The 19,779-nt window shown below is 37.3% G+C and overlaps 2 protein-coding genes across 2 annotated transcripts; both read left to right on the forward strand.

The window, feature by feature from the left end:
• Positions 1–195: 195 nt before the first annotated feature.
• Positions 196–12,763, forward strand: LOC113119344 (serine/threonine-protein kinase PAK 2-like). Its single transcript, XM_026288750.1, has 15 exons — positions 196–411; positions 926–944; positions 6,551–6,783; positions 7,099–7,202; positions 7,394–7,538; positions 7,620–7,738; positions 7,858–7,993; positions 8,114–8,177; positions 8,324–8,372; positions 9,914–10,026; positions 10,151–10,268; positions 10,352–10,451; positions 10,534–10,730; positions 10,876–11,013; positions 11,720–12,763. Exons 3-15 carry the CDS (start codon positions 6,597–6,599, stop codon positions 11,804–11,806), a joined length of 1,557 nt encoding a protein of 518 aa, XP_026144535.1. The 5' UTR covers positions 196–411; positions 926–944; positions 6,551–6,596; the 3' UTR covers positions 11,807–12,763.
• A 256-nt stretch (positions 12,764–13,019) lies between these two features.
• Positions 13,020–19,325, forward strand: LOC113119282 (kelch-like protein 6). The gene is made up of 7 exons (XM_026288618.1): positions 13,020–13,595; positions 13,772–13,937; positions 14,929–15,378; positions 15,986–16,223; positions 16,831–17,033; positions 18,338–18,551; positions 18,656–19,325. The coding sequence occupies exons 1-7, from the start codon at positions 13,324–13,326 to the stop codon at positions 18,955–18,957; spliced, it is 1,845 nt and encodes a 614-aa protein (XP_026144403.1). The 5' UTR covers positions 13,020–13,323; the 3' UTR covers positions 18,958–19,325.
• The last annotated feature ends 454 nt before the right edge of the window (positions 19,326–19,779 follow it).

A 19,779-nucleotide genomic window follows, 5' to 3' on the forward strand; every position in this document is an offset into this window, starting at 1 on the left:
ATCACAGTTAGTTTTTTTTTTCGCGCATTTTAATAATATTTAATTAAGATTTTTATAATAATAGGTTAATAAAAACCTGATCAACCTAAAAAGCTACGTTTAGTGAAGTCCAAACACTGGGCTGGGTCGACAGTTCCGCTTCCCCTCCGCCATAGCAGACAGATCCCGGGAACAAGAAGAAGTTAACGCCAAAAACAAAAAGGTACGTCGGCACGGCATCCCAAATCATAATCTCCAGGGAGATAGTAGCATTATACTTGCAACAGAATCTGTTTATGTGGGTGAAAAAGGCGGAGCTTAAACTTTGAAAAGGTTTGCGTGAGTTCTGGTGAGTTGAAAAAGCAAAACTGGTCTGATCTTGACATCTGCTCGGCCAGCAGTGCGCAGACCACTTGATATTCAAAAAGGATGGTGTGTATTTATGATTTATCATCAAGCTTTAGATTTTATAATTACTTTGTATTAATAATGCAGTGCTGTTTGTTTGTTTTTCTATTAGAAAGTAACGTTACTCTGGGTTGTTTTTTTTTTCTTCCAAAAAAGTATGAATTAACACGAGTAACGTTAGATAGTCGACAAAAACAAGGCGAACTAAACCTTAGTTTCCATTAAGCTTTAACATTTTTACATCAACAATTGATTTATATTAATGTTTGTTAAGGGGGCTTGTGTGAGGGGTAAAAAAAAATCAAACTGTAAATCAAAGTCCTATCTTTTAAGCCTTTCTTTCATGTTCTGCTTGAAAGTTTTTTCATGTTACGATTATGTTTCTTTTCTTCATGGAAAACAAAGTAGATGTTTGGCATAAATCGCAATTTAAGTCACCTTTCACCATCATTGTATGAAAAATATGCAGTTAATAAATGGTGACTGAGTCTTGAGCCCTCATAGAATTCTGTCTAACATCTCATTTTGTGTTCCACAGAAGAAATGAAGTCATGAGGGTGAGTAAATTACACATTTTTAATTTCTCTAACAATAAGCAAGAATTGTGTGGTTAGAAAGCTTGCTGCTGCTTGTCTGGAACAGCACATGCCTTCATTCTCTAATAGCTCTGAGGAGGACGACAGCTAGGTTTCAGTATCAGGAAGTCTTGCTCAGTATTTCCTTATATAGAAACTGCAAATACAAAAGGCCCCTAGTCTGTCTTCCTGTAAACAGTTCCTCTACACAACCACACATCTGTATAAGAGGCGTGCTCCGATATCTTTGTTTTGGTCCAGTTGGTCAGATTAAGTGCAAGTGTGTGTGACCCGTAGTGGTCGTGGCTGGTAGGATCAGGAAATGCTTCTGTTATCCTTCCACCAATCAGAAATGGAGGGGATATGAGTAATAGGAAGTGGTGGCACTCTGCTGATGAATTTTTTTTTTTTGTTTCTTCCCTGTCTCTCTAGTGGTAACATGAAGATAGTAATCAGAACTGTCAGAAGTAACATAGTTGGAATTTTTTACCAAAAATGTTTGAAATATTTTGGTGATGGAAATTGTATCTCTAGCGGGCAAGGCCAAAAATACCAACATAACAAAATTAGCTTCTATAACACAACTAACTAAAGAAACATAAAAATTAAACAGATTAAACTAACTCCCTAAACTAACATGAATAGGAGAAATTAAGTAATGAAAAATAAAATGGCACCCACCTTCCTACTAAACCCAAAACAAAAGACGTGAATTAAAACTCTATTTATTATGGGCAACTGAAGTTAACACTACGGCCTCAGTCATAGATGTAATCCGTGAGACAAAAAGACAGAAGCTCTGCTTCAACAGTCTCAACACAATTGAGAGAAAGTTACACCAAATCGCCAAACTAAAGCCCCTATATACTTCAAAAAATATTGACAAACTTATATGATGTAATCTCGAAACAAAATCAGGCAGTACGAATCCTCAGCCACTGCCACCAACTACTGGTCTGAGGGTAGCTGTAGTTTAAATGATCTCACTCCTTTCCATCACCAATCACAACTGAGCTAAGTGGGGATACTGGTTCTGTGGGGAGAGAGAGAAAGCGATAGAAAACAAGGCACAGAATTCACAAAGCAATGAAATCTATGGCTCTGGTCTGGACATAATACAGTGCATCATGTCTGTCGGTTGAATGCTGAGTAGTGAATACTTATGTTCTTGCATTTATACTGAGAAGGACCCACATTGCATGCATAGTCAGTGGCACCTTATGTTTACTTTTGAGCCGCCAGTCTGTAAGTGTGGAGAACAAATATATTCTGGTTAGTTTAGGCCTGGCGCGGCTCATATTAAAGAGGCTCAGGGTAGCAGATGGGAATGTCCACAGTCCCGCTTCCCATGAGCTTTCTCTGGCATTTTCATCTCACTTCCTCCGTTTGTACACACAAACTGAGAGGACAGTTTTCAGCCTTTGGCTGAAGTCCCACTTACTTTTTATGCATGACTTAAATGGAAAAAGCGTATCTTTATGATTTTATTGTAGAAAATACTGTAATTTGTAATAAGTGGGATATTATGTGATATTATTTATGCATTTGGCAGATGTTTTTATGTAATGGAACTTATGTTGAATTCAGGGTTTGCATTTTTATCGGTTCACATGCTCCCTGGAAATCAAATCCATGACTTTGGTCTTACTAGTCACATGCTCTTGTTTTGGTCTTGAATTAGTGTATTGCTGTTTGCTGAAAATGCATAAATCAAAAGTAAAAGTAAACCTTTGGTGTCACATGGTATCTTGTCACAGAAGTGGGGAAAATGAAAAGCCAGTAGTTGTTGTCAAGCATAGATCATGGCATGCTTGACTTGATTTATAGTGCATCTTTTTTTGTGCACTTTTTCATTTAGGTCTGTATGAGCATTTCTTTGAGACTTTTTTTTTATATATATTGAAAATAGATCATCTTCTAAAGCAGGGTTCCTCACAACTGGTCTTGGAGGGCTGCTGCCCTGCAGAGTTTAACTCAAACCTTGATCAAAGTCACCTACCTGTGAATTTCTAGTGAATTTCAGACCTTGATTAACTTGCTTACTTGGGTTTGAGTTGGAGTTAAAATCTGCAGGCCACTGGTTTGAGGTACCCAGTTTTAACTCCTTGCATAACCAGCAAAGTTTAAGAACAGTGGATGACTGATAGATGGATATGTCTTCAGCAGGGCTCTAGAAATTACAACTGAAATGAGCACAGACCTTTGAATTTGTGGAAAACTTTGTATGCATCAATTTTGTCCTGTGACTCATTGGTTAAGTACATCTTCAGAGTGCATGCCAGTAGTTCTTGCATGCAACAGTGAATTCAGCACAGGCCTTGATGTCTGATAAACAGAAAAAAGATTCTTGAACCATTTTAAAACTAATCTCAGTCATTTCTGAACAACGCTTGCTCTTAATCAAATTATTCTGCAATTTATCAACAAATAAGACATTTGGCTAACTTGATTCCTAAATTATGTTTTATTTTATTTATTTTTTTGAGTCCTGGATCACATTATGCATGGCTTCACAGAAAAAAGTTGTGGAATTAGTAGCTTGGGGGCGTAAGATTCATGATAGCGCTAGACTTCTAGTATAGTTTCTGAAGTGGAAACCTGAAACACTGGCTCTGAATGGGAAAAGAATCATAAAATGGACCGTGCAGAAGTGTGTTTGAGCCTGTAAAGAGCACTGTGTGCTGGAGAGAGCCACACCTCTCCAAAAACGTCATTACAGGGCAACAAGTTGAGACTTGAGGATCCCAAATAACATTCCTTAAGGTAGAATTGAAAAATATTACTGAAATCGGCAATGATCTTGCAGTCTGTGTAGTGTTTTTCAATACCGAATGAAGCCATGCTTCAAACAAGAGATTTTTCTTTTCACATCCTTTTTTGATAGTTTTGTGGGGGTGAACATGCTCATAAGGCACCTCCATAATTCTGATTCATTCCTAGTAGTGTGATTGTTGTGTAACGGTGTTAGTTCCTCAGAGCGAGAGAATCAGTGATGTGTAAAGGTATGTCCAGTCTAATGTCTCCTCTGCTGTAGGGCCTTATATCAAGCCTGGTAATATCACTAAAGCAGTGTGCAGCACAAAGGCATGACTGCACTCGCAGCATTTCATCCTGCTGTGGAATGAAGCATGCCTGCTTCAACACGCCTCTATCTCAGCTCTCTTCAGTGGAAGCACAGGGAGAAAGAGGCTGTGGACACACCATAGCAAAGACCCTCAATGTCCCAGGAGTGTGCCAGATCTGGGCCAGGGACGTCAATTGGACCTTTCCATCAGGGTTCTTCAGGGTGAGATGGCCTTACTGGTGGTACTGGCATCTGATTGCATGCTTTTTCATTGATTTCTTTAGAGTTGACTATGCGCCTTTAAACAAGCTGATGACGAAGCGGCTGGAAAAAGCAGTTTAAACTGTGCTTCAAAATAAATTAATTGAATTCAATTAGATATTATCCGTTTGACTACTTGATAAAAGATACAACTATTTTTTTGTTGTTGTTGTTAGATTCCATGTGATAAGTATATACGTTTTATTTATATTTCTAACCAGACTAGCTTCTGAGAATGTTATTTCAGTAACTGCACTGATCTTTATTCTGCCAATGTTTCTTCTCTATAGGGAAACAGGAACTGGCTCACGAGTGTTATCATGCAAGTCTTGTGCAATAGTTAGTCTTTTGTTGATTGTGTCTCAATTCTTCAGAAATATCTTTGTTAAAGCTCAGGTAACACATGCTTTTTATGCCATCATGATGAAAACACTTCTTCAGGATTTATTTAGGTCTATGCAATAGAAGTTCAGTCATGTAGAGAAATGTACCATACAACTAAACTTTTAATACTGCATCACAATTAGTCATTTTTATTTCATTGAGTTTGCTCAGCTCGACTATTGATTCTGAAGAAACTAGAAAGTGTGTAATCTATGATTCTGTGAAGTCATTACATTTTAGTTTTTTTTTTTCAGATTTATTAAACCTTACTCTTTTAATCTGTGCAGTTGTAATCAAGCAGGTACCTATGGCCTTTGTTGATTGAATACAATGCACAGTTGAACTGAGCTGTCAAACAGGAAGACACTGTGGTCATGTTGAGGTTGAATTGCATATGATTTGCTGAATTAACCTCACTAAGGTGAGACAGGATTTTCCCTTATTTGGACATGTTGATGACAGGGGCGGAGAGGATGCACACAGCGTGTGATGGCACTGATTTCTAACCAGACTTGACAGACTGTTAGCAAAAAACCCTTTGTACAATCTGAGGTCATATGCACCTGATGGAGATTTCTATTAATAAATATCTCTTACTAGTAGAAATTTAAAAGGAGAAAGACTCAGGGCACATTGTTAAATTCACATCTGTTCCCAAATCAAATAAAAAAAAAAAAGATAAAAGAATGTTAAAGCATTATAAATGTACTTCCAACAAGCAATCAATAAGTAAATTTTAGCCTTTTAAATAACATTTCGGAAACTGAACTAAATATGCTGTCGAGGGCCTTGTGTTAACAGGTAATAAACCAAGTTTCTTCAGCAATTTCTTCTGCCTCTCAATATTTCTGCTACACTACTTCAGCTAAACTTAGATGTTGTTATTCTGTCATCATTTTGTCCAGTTCACACTGCTGACATGTTTACCTGTTCGCTCTGTGCATTCATAACACATTGAAGAATCATTTGGCCCTTTAAAACTATCTCGGCCAAAATGGGAAAAAAAGAACTGAAAAGTATACATTTTTCCTTGTGCCCTGTATTTTTATGTTGAGTTTCTTAAATGTTTTAGGAGATATGTTCATGCTGTCTATGTAGAGTGCAACAAATCAGTTACTTTTAAATTAAATTTTTATTAAGATTCTATTTTTGTTAACTAAGCCACTAGACAGCAAGGGTAGCAAAGCTCACTAGGTTTAGGTGTGCTTATGTCACCCAGCCATCCTTAGCAAGGCATTTTATTGTGCAGACTTGCATTCTGACCTGAAAACCTCAACACTTTCAGTTGAATTGATGATCTGCTAGAGCTGCTACTCTCAGAGGATAGCAATGCTAGGCTAACTGACAGCTCTCTGTTACAGACGAATGGCAGTGGCAGTGCATACTCCAAAAAGTTTCAGTTGCTTTCACATAGGGGTGGACACTGTTGGCAGCAAGCAGAACATGAGACAGTCTCTCTATGTCCATGCTGCTAACTTGTTGACTGGCTGCTTTTGTAGCACAGTAGCAGCTGTTGGCTAGGGGTTATTTAGCTTTGCACTGTCTTAGCAGACTCTTGGTGTGGCTGTTGTGGTAGTGTGAAAGCTCTCATAAAAGGTCTGTACAATACAATTCTGAAATTGTTCCTCTGAGATTTTACTGATATAGTCACATTGTTTTCTGGGCATTTAAAGCAGCACATTAATGAATGAACAACCTTGGCTGGTTTGTTTATTTAGCTTTTATTTAGCCAGTGATGAATCTTATAGTCCCTGTTAAAGTCTTCTGCCAAAATGGCCTGTTATATGTCATTCTCTTCATTTGTTGTATCCTAATTGTCTTTTTAGTGCAGCCAATCATTTATCAGCTAAGATGCGTGTTTCTCTGCTGCCCTCTTCAGGTTGATCTCTGAAACCCTATTACCCCTCTGAGTGTGTTTCCCTGTCATGTCTGAGAACGGAGAGCTGGAGGACAAACCCCCTGCCCCCCCAGTCAGAATGAGCAGCAACTTTAGCATCGGCATCAAGGACAGTATGTCAACAAACCCCAGTTCTAAACCCCTGCCCTCCGTCCCAGAGGAGAAGAGGGACAAGCCGCGCAACAAGATCATATCCATATTCTCAGCAGAGAAAGGTAAGACCAGAAGACCCAGGTTATTCAGGCTCAGCTAATTTGTTGAATGTATTTTATGTGATTGATTAATTTAAGTATTGACTTAAATATTTTCTATGATAATCAATGCCACAAATGGCAACGACAATAAGGCTCAACTTGTATTGAACTCAACATTTTCCTTTAATTGACCTTATGGTACTCTATAATTGATCACATTTTGGACACAGAGGCTCATCTCAGACTTGGGATCATTGATTGTAAAATGATCCACTGGAATCTGTCATTTTGCCAGTGACCAGAAGCATGTAACCACAACCATTCTTTCTGTTGAAGGAAGAAAAAAAGACAAGGATAAGGAGCGTCCAGAGATTTCAAGCCCTTCAGACTTTGAGCACACCATACATGTGGGCTTCGATTCTGTCACGGGGGAGTTCACTGTGAGTGAGACATACTTACCTAATTCCTTTTGTTGCAGTTTACCCATGCTGTCCCGATCTGTCCTAATCCATCAAATGCTGGAAAGAATTGCCAATTAAATTGCCTAGATTGAGTTCTATGTCCATTTGTCTCCTGTCTGTCATAGTGCACTGATTTAATTGCTGAGCTCTTTCTCATTTTTGTCTCTCAGGGCATGCCAGAGCAGTGGGCTCGGCTGCTGCAGACCTCCAACATCACGAAATCTGAGCAGAAGAAAAACCCTCAGGCTGTCCTGGATGTGCTCAAATTCTACGATTCCACAGGCAACAGCAGGCAGAAATACCTCAGCTTTACAGGTAAATGAACACACAAACATACCACCGGTCTAACTCTATTTGTATTTATCCTCTAATATCTGTTCATTCTCTTGATTTCAGATAAAGATGCACCACCAGCAAAAAAAGGCTCTGAGCAATCACCAGTCAAGGATGATGATGATGACGATGATGAAGCCCCACCTCCTGTTGTAGCACCACGTCCTCAACATACCATATCTGTGAGGGAACATTTCTTGTCGTATTTGTCATATTAAAAAGGCATTATTACTTTTTTTACTTTATACTTTATGGTTCTTGAGGGAATGCCTTATTGTTGGTGTCTTTGTTGTCTGGATAGGTATACACTCGCTCTGTCATCGATCCCATTCCGGCACCTGCTGCCATTTCAGAGACAGATGGATGTAAAGCTGGAGATAAACAGAAGGGCAAGGCCAAGGGCAAGATGACAGATGAGGAGATTATGGAAAAACTTAGTATGTCTTTGGTGATTACTAAACATTAGAGATGCTCACTTTAACAATAATGTTATTATATGCACTGCAGCATGATTTTATATGACAGAATTCTAACCGTGTTGTTGTGATTGATCTCAGGAACTATTGTCAGTATTGGAGACCCCAAGAAAAAATACACAAGATATGAAAAAATTGGACAAGGGTAAATATATTCAATGATTTGTAACTGTTTTGGAAGTTTTACTTTCAATATGTCCGTCTGTATCACAGAACCAGTTAACCAGTAGCTGAATTTATAAACTGAACTGTAATCTTAGGTTGCTTCAATTGAATGTTGTCTCTTTACAGTGCGTCTGGTACGGTGTACACAGCCATTGACGTTGCTACTGGCCAAGAGGTATTTTCTCTATTCAATTCTTAATTTTCTCTATTCAAATTTGAATCCGTCAAATTCCAGAGAAAAGTCCTTAAATAAAACTACAATTGAATTTACATATGGGTTGAAGAAGGGCACGCAAAATTTCTAAATCCTTGGTAGCTCTTCAGGAAGAGATTCTTTAGGTTTAGGTAACCCAAAATGAATTTAACAAGCCTGAATAAAAAAGACAGGTTGAACCTTACTGTGGACAAATCTGCATGACCAGCAAAAACTAGTAGCATATAGGGATGGAACGATTTTCTGAACTTACGATGCAATAGAATTCACGATACATAATACACAATACCATTTTCTTACAATTTATTTATATATTTATTTATTACCAAATTATATTAAAGACATATTATAGATAAAACGTCAAATGCTGCATTTTTCTTTGTGGAATTGAGATGTTAAAAAAAAAAAAAAAATTGAAGTTTTAAAACTAAGTTTAAACATTAGATCCAGAGAAATGTCCGCTATATTTAATAGTTTGTGCAGAGACCCTTTGCAAGACATGGAGGTGCCAGCACGATAACTTAGATATTTTAAATACGCCGTCATTTTTGTTCATAAATGTAAGGGTAATAATTTGTTACTGCAAAGGGTCTACTTTTATTTGTGTGTGCTCACAATATCAACAAAACGTTGTGCTTTTATAAAATAAAGAAAACAAACATGATGCGCTTTCTGCCATCTCATCTTTAACAAGTATTCTTGTGTTTACTAGAATACTTGCAGAGACAATTGTTTTGTGATCATTTTGTGTGTATGTGTTCATTCAGAAGCAAGGATATGTATACAATTCTGTGTACGGGCATTGTCTGAAATGTGGATCTCTGTGTGCGCTTTGAAACCAAGCAGAAACCACCGTGCTAGCTCTGAGTGCACGCAAATGTTTTGAAACGCTTGTATGTTTAAATTGGCAAGACTTGGAAAAAGTGCAAACAATCAACCACAATCCATTTCACCCTTACAATCGAGTGAACAACTCGAATCAAGTTAGGAGTTTTATATTGCTATTCAAGATAAAAAAAAAAACACAATAGCCCCGGAACGTTGGGCTAGCGATTTTGCGAGTTCCGGTTGAGGACAATTGCTTAATGTACACTTCTGTTCACGCATTAAATAAAAAATTGATAGTAAAGACATTCATAATGTTGCTATTTCAAATATATGTTGTTTTGAAATAAACACATCAGCAAATTAGAATAGTGTGTGAAGTGTCATGTGACATTTTAAAATATATTAAAACTAAATTTTAAATTGTAATAATATTTCATAATATTACTGTTATTACTGTATTTTTGATCAAATAAATTCAGCTTCGGTGAGCATTAGAGACTTTTTTTTTCCTTATACAGCCACCAAATTTTTTTATGGTAGTGTATTTAATATAATAAATCATACTACATTAACATTAAATGGACCACCATAATTTCTTTTGTTTGAGTTTCTTTTTGGCTTTTCTCAGTTTTTTGACACAGGCCAAGCTAACTGACAGTGATGTGTTTCCATAGGTTGCCATCAAGCAGATTAACCTACAGAAGCAGCCCAAGAAGGAGCTGATCATCAATGAGATCCTGGTGATGAAGGAGATGAAGAACCCAAACATTGTCAACTTCTTAGACAGGTAGTTACAGTCCTTAAAGCTATTTAAACATGGCTGAAGTGCTGTTATTTTGTGCATTATGTCCCATAATATGTTTCCAGCCATCTACTGTAACATCTACCTTCTGTTTTGTGTGTGTGTGCAGCTTCTTGGTAGGAGATGAGCTCTTTGTGGTAATGGAGTACCTTGCTGGAGGCTCTCTGACGGATGTGGTTACAGAAACCTGCATGGATGAAGCACAAATCGCTGCTGTCTGCAGAGAGGTACAGTATTTCTGGCATAGTTGTGAGCCCTGAACCGTTTTTTCCCATCACCAACTGAACATTGTGGTCTGCTTCCTCCACAGTGTTTACAAGCTCTAGAGTTCCTGCATTCAAACCAGGTCATTCATCGAGACATCAAAAGTGACAATGTTCTATTAGGAATGGATGGATCTGTCAAACTAAGTGAGTCCACAATCTCACTGCCAAGACCTGGCTTCATTATGTCAGAACAGTTTGTTTTAATAGTTTGCTCTCCTCTTTTCAGCTGATTTTGGGTTCTGTGCTCAAATCACGCCTGAGCAAAGTAAGAGAAGCACCATGGTAGGAACACCCTACTGGATGGCCCCTGAGGTGGTCACACGGAAAGCATATGGGCCCAAAGTGGACATTTGGTCCTTGGGTATCATGGCCATTGAGATGGTAGAAGGCGAACCTCCTTATCTCAATGAAAACCCTCTGAGGGTGAGCCTTTCTTGTCTGATACTTTTATTACTTTGTCACTGATTCATTTAGGAAATCTTTTTGTTATTAATGACGGTAGCTCAAGTGATCTGTTTAACTTTTAAAGAAAAGATTTATGACATTAATGCTTAATGATCATCTCCAGGCGCTGTACCTCATCGCTACTAATGGCACCCCAGAGCTGCAGAACCCGGAGAAACTGTCACCCATTTTTAGAGACTTCCTAAACCGCTGCCTCGAGATGGATGTGGAGAAGAGAGGCGGAGGAAAAGAACTCTTGCAGGTAAGGAGCAACACTAAATTCCAAAATGTCTCGACATATGATTTTTGTCAGTTTATACGTCTGTTTGAATACACCAGGGTTTCCCAAACAGGGAATTCGCAATAGGTTTGTGATGTGATGATAAGCTAAGAATTAATCCAATTGAATGTAAATTTGAAATGGATAAAAATTGGGCTGCAAAATGAATCAAAATAAAAAGATAATCAATATTTGGATGAGTGCATTTGGGAGTGCGCAGTGTTTTCTTTGAGTTCACAAAGTTTACAGCATTTCACCAGTATTCATTTGAAAGTGAAGAATTTCAGAAACAAACGTAGTAGTAGTAGTAGTTGAAACTTGTGGTGTAAAATCAAATATTTTTATAATGATCGAATATTAGTTTTTTTTTTTTTTTACATTGAAATACAGTTGTAATTTAAAATCGAAATATATTTCTGCCTCAATTTTTATAGTTAAAACGAATTCATTTTTAATTCATTATTAAAATGCATTGAAATGAACCATCATCAGAGAACCGTGATTATGTGGATATGTTTTTAAATGATTTGAATATGAAATTACTTTCTCGGGGTACTTCAAGTACATAAATAAATCTAAGGGGTTTGGCTGACAAAAAGGTTTTGGGAACCCCTGGAATAGACTGTGGAGCTATTGATGATTAGGCGATTTTCTGGAAAATGTGCTAATGTCCTTCTGTCTCTTGCAGCATCCTTTCCTCAAGCTGGCGAAGCCTCTCTCCAGCCTCACTCCTCTTATACTTGCTTCCAAGGAGGCAATGAAGAGTAACCGTTAGCCAATGCCCAAATTCCTTCTCGCAACCGATTCCTGTGAAAATCTCTATCACTCCAGCAGAGTCCCCCTTCTAGTCCGTGAAGGACCTTTGCTATTCAGCCCTGAGGACCCTTTTCATCTCCACCCGGGCGACTAACTTGCACAATCACCATGTCTTGCCTCCTCACACCAAACTCTCTTTTAATGTGCCTTAAGGGGCTACAAAACCAGAGGAGCCAATGACTGTAGACCTCTCTTGTTTTCTACTGATGTTTCTCATTGTATTTGTTTAATGTAAACTGTTCAGACACCATTGCATTGGTCAGTGTGTACCTGAACATTTCAAATTTCTCTTGTATTTTAATTCATTTTGAGTATTGTTGAACTCTGGCCTAACAAAGTACTTTTTCCCTTTTTTACCATCAAGAGAAGTATTCTAATACTTAAACTGTCCCATTCTTTCTTAATGACCTGTCACCTGTGCCTACTACCTATTTGCCTTCACTTGTCTTAACAAAATGGAACAATTTTGCTGTATAAAAAAATTCAGTGAACCATTTCTGTTTTTAAATTTTTATTGCAAAACCTAAAGTTTATTAAATCGTTTTGTATATTATGTATTTTGATTAGCGTGCAGAAATGGGGGTGGGGGGACAGGAATCAGGACATTTTTACAAGTTTTGTATTTATGTGCATGTATACAGTATTTTATATTTTATGTCAGACCTTAATGCATCTCCAGAGGGTTGTCATAGAATAATTGGAATAATTTGCTATATTCTTTTTGTATGTTAAATCTAACTGGTTTTTAACACATTTCAATGAGAAACATTTTCAGACGTTCCAACTGAGTAAATACACTTCCTGTCTTTTTTCTGCTTTTTCTGTTTCCCATGAGATACAAAGTTTTTAATGACGAAACCATCATAAAATCTATCCTTTGTAAATTATTATTAAAACAGACTTGCAGCAAAGATGATTGAACCTGTGATATCGACTGGTACATTTCTAGAGCTTGCATCATTCTGTCGTGACTCTTAAAATATATAGTTGTTACACTGATTACAGTACTTGATGAAATCTAAATTAAATTCATGTTAATACTTCTGTGAATCATATTTGTTTAGACTTTAGTGTTCTCTCTGTACAAGAAAGGATGTCCTTTCATTCTTTATCTTTTAAGATTTTTTTTTTTCAGAAGGTTTAATTAAGACATTTGTTTCTTTCTTTTTAAGGAACTGTGATGTATGATGCATTAGATGCAAATGATACATTTCCCCTTGATCCGTTGCCTTAAATGCACAAGTGTTCAGATAGCCCAGAGAAACGGGCAGAATCAAGACGACTTGAGAAGTTGCGGAGAAGAATTTTAGAGGCGTCAGCACTTCCTCTTTGTAGTCAGTTATGAAAACAGGAAGCTTAAATGTTAGGACAGCACAGTTCAGTTTTTTGGCTCTAGTGTTTCGTCAGTATCTAGACATCACATGGTGTTAAACTTCATTCAGAGGTGAAATCGGTAACCTTTTGGGACTCCAGATCATGGCTGACACTTTAGAGAATAACTCCGAGTGCCCTTCATCTGCCAAGAGTGATGCTTCAGCAGGTGGTCTGAGCATGCTGGAGAGCTCGATGCAGGAGAACCGACATGATGGTCAGGTTGTGTTTGAAGACTCCGTGTTTGCTGGTTATTTGCAGGATGGGCTGCAAAGTCTCCGGCTGGAAGACAGCTTGATTGACGTCACCCTCATCGTTCAGGGTCAGAGCTTCCAGTGCCATCGAGTGGTCCTCGCTGCAGCCAGTCACTATTTCAGGTTAGCCAGTAGCGCATCCAGATCATTTGATGTGATATACAGAGAAACGAGTTTGCTTGTTTCATGTAACATTAATTTTTTTTTTATATATATAAATTTTAAGAGCAGTGTTTCTTCTTTAAATGTATATTTTGAAGTCTGCAAACATAGAATTTTCATAAATGTGTGTTTTACAGAGCAATGTTTTGTAATGATTTAAGAGAAAAACACGAAGAAAACATAAATATTAAAGGCATTGATGCTGACACCATGAGAATCCTGTTAGAATACACTTACACCAGCAAAGTCATCATAACCAAGGACAATGTTCAGAGAATGCTTGAGGCAGCCAGCCTATTTCAGGTTTGTACTATGACAGCTTTTTATCAAACTATTTTTATGGTGGATTAGCCTATATGTAACGGTTTCTGTCAAGCATGGCCATTTGAATGTCTACCAGTATGTTTTTGCAAGGTACAAATGACTTTTTACTTCCCCAGTGCCACATTTGTGGTATTTTATGTTTTTGTTTTTTTACTTGGAGGTGAAGGCATCCAAACCACCTCAGAAGTACCAAACATAACATGGAAGTGAAACTGTATATTAGATTTTCCATTACGGTCAGTTTTAGTAGTCACATCTGTGTTTGGGTACTGTAGCTGGGTGGAGATATTTGTTTGCTAAATATAGTTGATGTAGCTTACATATAAAATCATAAACTCTTAAGTAAAATAATGCATTTCTGCCAAGGCCAAATCTGATTTCAGGCTAGTTCAGACCATTAGGATTATGAGATTGGCACAATAAGTAATGTTTTATCTGTACAGCACCTTTCAAAACAGTTTTTACAAAGTGCTTTACATATACTGTTTAAGACCACTACTGCTTAAAAGTTTTTTATTAAAAGTTTTCAAGCGGCAGTATCTTATGCTCACCAAAGCTGATTTATTTCCTCAAAATACAGTAAAAAAAAAGTTTCATTTATTCCTGAGATTGGAAAATGAATTTTAAGTAGTCATTGCTCCAGTGTCGCATAATCCTTCAGAAACTATTTTAATATGCTGATTTGGTGCTCAAAAACATTTCTTATTATTATCAATGTTAAAAACAGTTATGCTGCTTAATAATTTTAAACCAACTCCATTTTTCAGGATTGCGAAGTCTGAACTCACTTTTGACCACTTTTACGTCACTTTTGTTCAATTTAATGCATTCTTGCTGAATGAAAGTATTAATTTCTTTAAAAACAGAAATCTTACTGACTCAAAATATGTGTAATGGTAGTGTCCCTAAATGTCTAAATGTGAAACAATAATTTGATGCTCTGTAATGACCTCAAATCTCTTTTTTGCAGTTTCCGCACATTGTGGACGCCTGTATCAGTTACTTAGCAGACGTCCTACACCCAGACAACTGTGTGGGAATCCTGCTCCTAGCTGATGTGCACTCGTTGGAGTCTTTGAAAGCCCAAGTCTACACCTACATTATCCAAAACTTCTCTCAAGTTGCGGACCATGATGAGATCCTGGATCTTCCAGCAGATGTGTTGGTCAGTCTGCTGCAGCATGATGACTTGGGGGTGACCGCAGAGGAGCAGGTGTTTGATGTGGTTACACGTTGGGTGAGGGCCCAACAGGATGAAAGAATAGCTCAGCTGCCCCGTGTCCTCGCACATGTAAGGCTGCCCTTGTTGGACCCATGGTACTTTGTAGAAAGGGTGGAAGGCGAGCCTCTGATCCGCCAGTGTGCCGAGGTGTTCCCACTGCTGCAGGAGGCCCGGCTTTATCACCTCTCAGGAAAAGAGGTCAGTTTTACAAATGTGACCTTTCTAAATGCTTGATGCCATGTAGAAGTGGTCACAAGATTCAAATACAGGAAGTGAAATCCAAACTTGGGAATTATGACTTTGAGTCATAAAGACATGGCAGGCTTTCATTTTAGAGGAAGGGTATTAAATCATAATGTCCATTACTTTGCCACTATAGTGAATTCTGTAAATTATACAGAAAAACCTTCTTACTTCAAATATTGCAAATATATGTAATAATTATATTATTATAATTCTATTATATTATAATAATAACAGGGCACAAACTATGCAGTTAAATTAAAAGGTGATTGCGACTTTTCTAACAATCATGAGTTTATCTCACAATTCTGAGTTATTTTCTCTGAATTTCTCTCAAATCTGAATTGTGAGATGTTGGTGACCAGACAGTAGAAGGTAGCCACTGACTTCCATATAATGTTTTCTTAATTTTTAATTTTCAGTGGTTAGCGCCAACTGTTTGGTTACAAACATTCTTCAAAATATTGTCTTCAACAGAACAAAGAAATTATACATGTTTGGAACAACGCTTGGAATTTTCATTTTTGGGTGAACTACCCCTTTAAATCCTCTTGGTTTCTAGGTGATATCGGAGCGGACCAAACCAAGAGTCCAGCAGTTCCAGTCTGAGATTTTTATGATTATTGGAGGATGCACAAATGATGAGAAATTTGTATCTGAGGTGACCTGTCTGGACCCACTACGCAGGAGCCGCTTAGAGGTGGCAAAACTACCGAACACAGAGATGGAATCTGAGAATGAAAATAAGAAGTGGGTGGAGTTTGCGTGTGTCACCTTCAGAAACGAAGTCTACATATCGGGTGAGCATCAGTACATCACACTGAGATACATCACACTGAGGAATGCACTTATTATAAATGAAAACAAGACAAAGGAAATTATTTTTGCTCTCTCAGAATAGGTATCAAAAACAAGTGACCATACATAATATACAGATTGAGCAAGTGTCTTCCTATAAATATTTGAGTGTCTATGTAATGACTGCTTTATCATGGTGTGCACATGTGTTTGTTGTACAAAAACGCATCTATTTTCTTAGGAAAGTGAGGTTATTTTGAGCAAATAAGCAGATCTTGCTGTTGTTTCTTCAATCTGTATTACATAGTGTTGTGTAGTGTATGGAGTATGTGCATGGAATAGTTAATTGTCTGTTCAACTCAAGCTTGACTGGCTAGATTGCTATCGGTTTTAAAATTGTGTTTTCAAGATCTGTATTTGAAAAAAAAAAATTGACCTTGTCTGGAGAAAAAAAAAAAAAATTTGGAAGAGATTCCAACAATAAAATTACAAAAAAAAGTATAAGATATAACTGTAAAGTGACACTACCTATGTAGTATGTTTATTTGTATGGACACTCATGTGTAAGATCAAAGAAGAAATTAGTAAAACCGGTTTACACTTAAACAGGTGGCAAGGAAACACTGCAGGAGGTGTGGAAGTATAATGCATCACTAAACAAATGGATCCAGATAGAGTATCTCAACACAGGCCGCTGGAGACACAAGATGGCCGTAGCTGGAGGAAAAGTCTATGTTTTGGGTGGTTTTGATGGAACCCAGAGATTGAGCAGTGTTGAAGCCTACGATCCATTTCACAACTGCTGGACAGAGGTGAGTCCTGTAAATATCTGGGATGGGTAATTATATAACTTTAGGTCCTTTGCAGTCTCAAAAGAGAGAGAAATAACTTTTAATTTTCAGTTAATGGTTGTCTGATTAAAAGAGTGTCTATTAGTTTTTATCACAACACATTTCCATATTGTTCATGGGATTTGGGGGGCAGTGTTGGGAAGGTTACTTTGGAAATGTAATCGGTTACAGATTGCAAGTTACCCCCATTTAAAATGTGATAAGTAGTAAATATTTTAATAACTGATTTACTTTGCTAAATTTCTAATGAATGGTTTCAGCTGTTAATCATTTGAAAACATTTAAAGCAGGCAGGGTTAACCTTACAGTAGTACACGACACTGATTACTGTCAGACTTTCAAAATCCTTCTCCACTTAAATTAAGATTATATTCAGTTAATTTAATAGCACAGCCACCACAAAATCAGACTTTCACGCCGCCTCTTTGAGATCATTCTGAGGTTAAATACAGACTTAAAATCATTAGAAATAGTTCAATAGTTATGATACCGTTTTTGAAATCAAACCTTTGCATAGCTACAACAGAAAACACTGGCAGAAATACCTTGGGGGGGGGGGGGGGGTGCAATTTGGAAAATAAATAAATTAAATGTCTGTGTGTTACATTTATTTTGCAATTAAATTATGTAATTCCGTTGCATTTAACTAGTTACTCCCCTACACTGTTTGGGAGTTAAAAATGTCTATAAAGTGCAGAAAATATTCCATGTATGAAAAATGCATGGAATTTAAATGTTATATCCATGTATTTCAACACATATTTTACACTGTAATTTATTCCTGTGATGGCAAAGCCATAACTCAATTCTTCAGCATCACGTGATCCTTCAGAAATAATTTTAATGTGCTGATTTGCTCAAGAAAAAATTATTGTTATTAAGAATGTTAACAACATGCTGCTTTTGCTGATTCATATTTTTTTGTAAATTCTAATACCATTCAAAATTTGGGGTAAGAAAGTAGAACAAAGAAAAAAAGGAACTTTTTAATCAGCAAAGACATTAAATAGGTCAAAGTTGGCATTATAATGTTACAAAATATTTAAACCTGAATAAGAAGAAGAAGAACCATTATCAATTATTAGGCTCCAAATCAGCATGAATGATTTCTGAAGGATCATGTGACACTGAAGACGGAAGTAATGGCTGAATGAAGGATAGATTAATATCTAATACATCTGCACCTATCATAACATTTCAGTGCATTTATGATGGTTACTCTGATCATATATACAGGAAACTTAATATTTTTGTCCACCTTCCAGGCAGGACCGCTCATGATCAGCGTAAGCTCCTTCTCTGCTGCCAGCTATGACAAATACATCTTTGTGATAGGTGGAGGCCCCAATGGCAAGCTAGCCACAAACAACATGCAATGCTTTGATTCCCTATCAAATCAATGGAGCTTAAAATGCCCGATGCCAACCGAGGCCAAATGCACAAATGCGGTGACTTTTAAGGATGTCATTTTTGTTGTTGGTTTGTACCTTTTAATTTTTTTGCTTAAATAAAACTGTAAACAACTGACCAGAGATAACCGCCATGCTTTGATGATTAAATATGTCATTTCCTCTAAAATAAAGGTGGTGCGATGAAGGCCTTGTATTCCTACAGCCCTCTGGAAGACTCCTGGACGCTTATAATCCAGCTGGGTTGTGAGAGGGCCAGCTGTGGTATTGCTGCCTGCAATAACAAGCTCTTCATTACTGGTGGCCGTGATGACAAGAACGAGGTGATCGCTACCGTTCTTTGTTGGAACCCGGAGACAAAAAAGTTGACTGAGGAGTGTGTGCTTCCACGTGGAGTATCTCACCATGGTAGTGTGACTCTCAGGAAATCCTACACACATATACGCAGGATAACGCCTGGAACAGTCAACGGATGACAAATTCAGCAGCTTCAGAGACTACAGTTTTAACTACATGTTTTGTCCTTAGATTTGACTCTTTTCAGGCCCATATGATCAACATTAAGCAGTGGAATTCAGTGTTCTCTATTACATTAATACTAAAAGTGTTCTCCATTTTTGATATTTAACTATGCAGCTTGTATATACCAAAGTGTAACCATTGTGTTCATTTTGACAATGCAAAGAAATGTTTACACACATTACAGTAATTTTTAAACATTGAAACATTAATATTTATTTTGTGGCACTTCACAGTAACATTCCAATTGTTAACATTGACAATCGGTATCATGAACCCAATTAAAAAAGACATTGTTATTTATTAATTTCTTATTGTGAGCAATTCATTTAATATCATGTTTAATTTATAAAAAATAATTATTGAGCTTGCAATAAAATGTAATTCACTATTCAGGTAAAACGACATTAATGCACGACAGATCTGGCCTACCATTTAGGCTACTTAAACCAGCTGCGGTAGGGAACTTTTGACGCTCTAGCTGTTAATAAACAGAACTGCTTGCGTCTTGCGGAAGAACATCGTAGCCGGAACTACTTCTCTCTGTTTATGTCTATGAAGAAACACAAAGGTACTGGGTTACTCCGCAGGGGTACCCCTGAAGCAATCTAAAATAGTCCGAATATAAACACTTATTATAGGTGCACCATAGGGATTCAGGACAGGCTAAATAACACGGTTTGGAAAATGGATTCATGGTGTACTCGCTTATTATATAAATATTTCTACATTTTGAATACAAAAAAAGTTACGGACCGCAGCTCTGATTGATTGTTTCT

Source organism: Carassius auratus, chromosome 2 (assembly GCF_003368295.1).
Source record: "Carassius auratus strain Wakin chromosome 2, ASM336829v1, whole genome shotgun sequence".
In the NCBI taxonomy this organism is placed as follows: domain Eukaryota; kingdom Metazoa; phylum Chordata; class Actinopteri; order Cypriniformes; family Cyprinidae; genus Carassius; species Carassius auratus.

What these genes read in the sequence shown, in the direction of transcription:
- LOC113119282 (XM_026288618.1), top strand. Translation starts at nt 13,324, where the DNA reads ATGGCTGACACTTTAGAGAATAACTCCGAGTGCCCTTCATCTGCCAAG. An exon ending in TTCACAACTGCTGGACAGAG is followed by an intron (nt 17,034 to 18,337) that starts GTGAGTCCTGTA and finishes TCCACCTTCCAG; the next exon opens with GCAGGACCGCTCATGATCAG. An exon ending in GGATGTCATTTTTGTTGTTG is followed by an intron (nt 18,552 to 18,655) that starts GTTTGTACCTTT and finishes TCTAAAATAAAG; the next exon opens with GTGGTGCGATGAAGGCCTTG.
- LOC113119344 (XM_026288750.1), top strand. Translation starts at nt 6,597, where the DNA reads ATGTCTGAGAACGGAGAGCTGGAGGACAAACCCCCTGCCCCCCCAGTC. An exon ending in ACGTTGCTACTGGCCAAGAG is followed by an intron (nt 8,373 to 9,913) that starts GTATTTTCTCTA and finishes GTGTTTCCATAG; the next exon opens with GTTGCCATCAAGCAGATTAA. An exon ending in ATTGTCAACTTCTTAGACAG is followed by an intron (nt 10,027 to 10,150) that starts GTAGTTACAGTC and finishes GTGTGTGTGCAG; the next exon opens with CTTCTTGGTAGGAGATGAGC.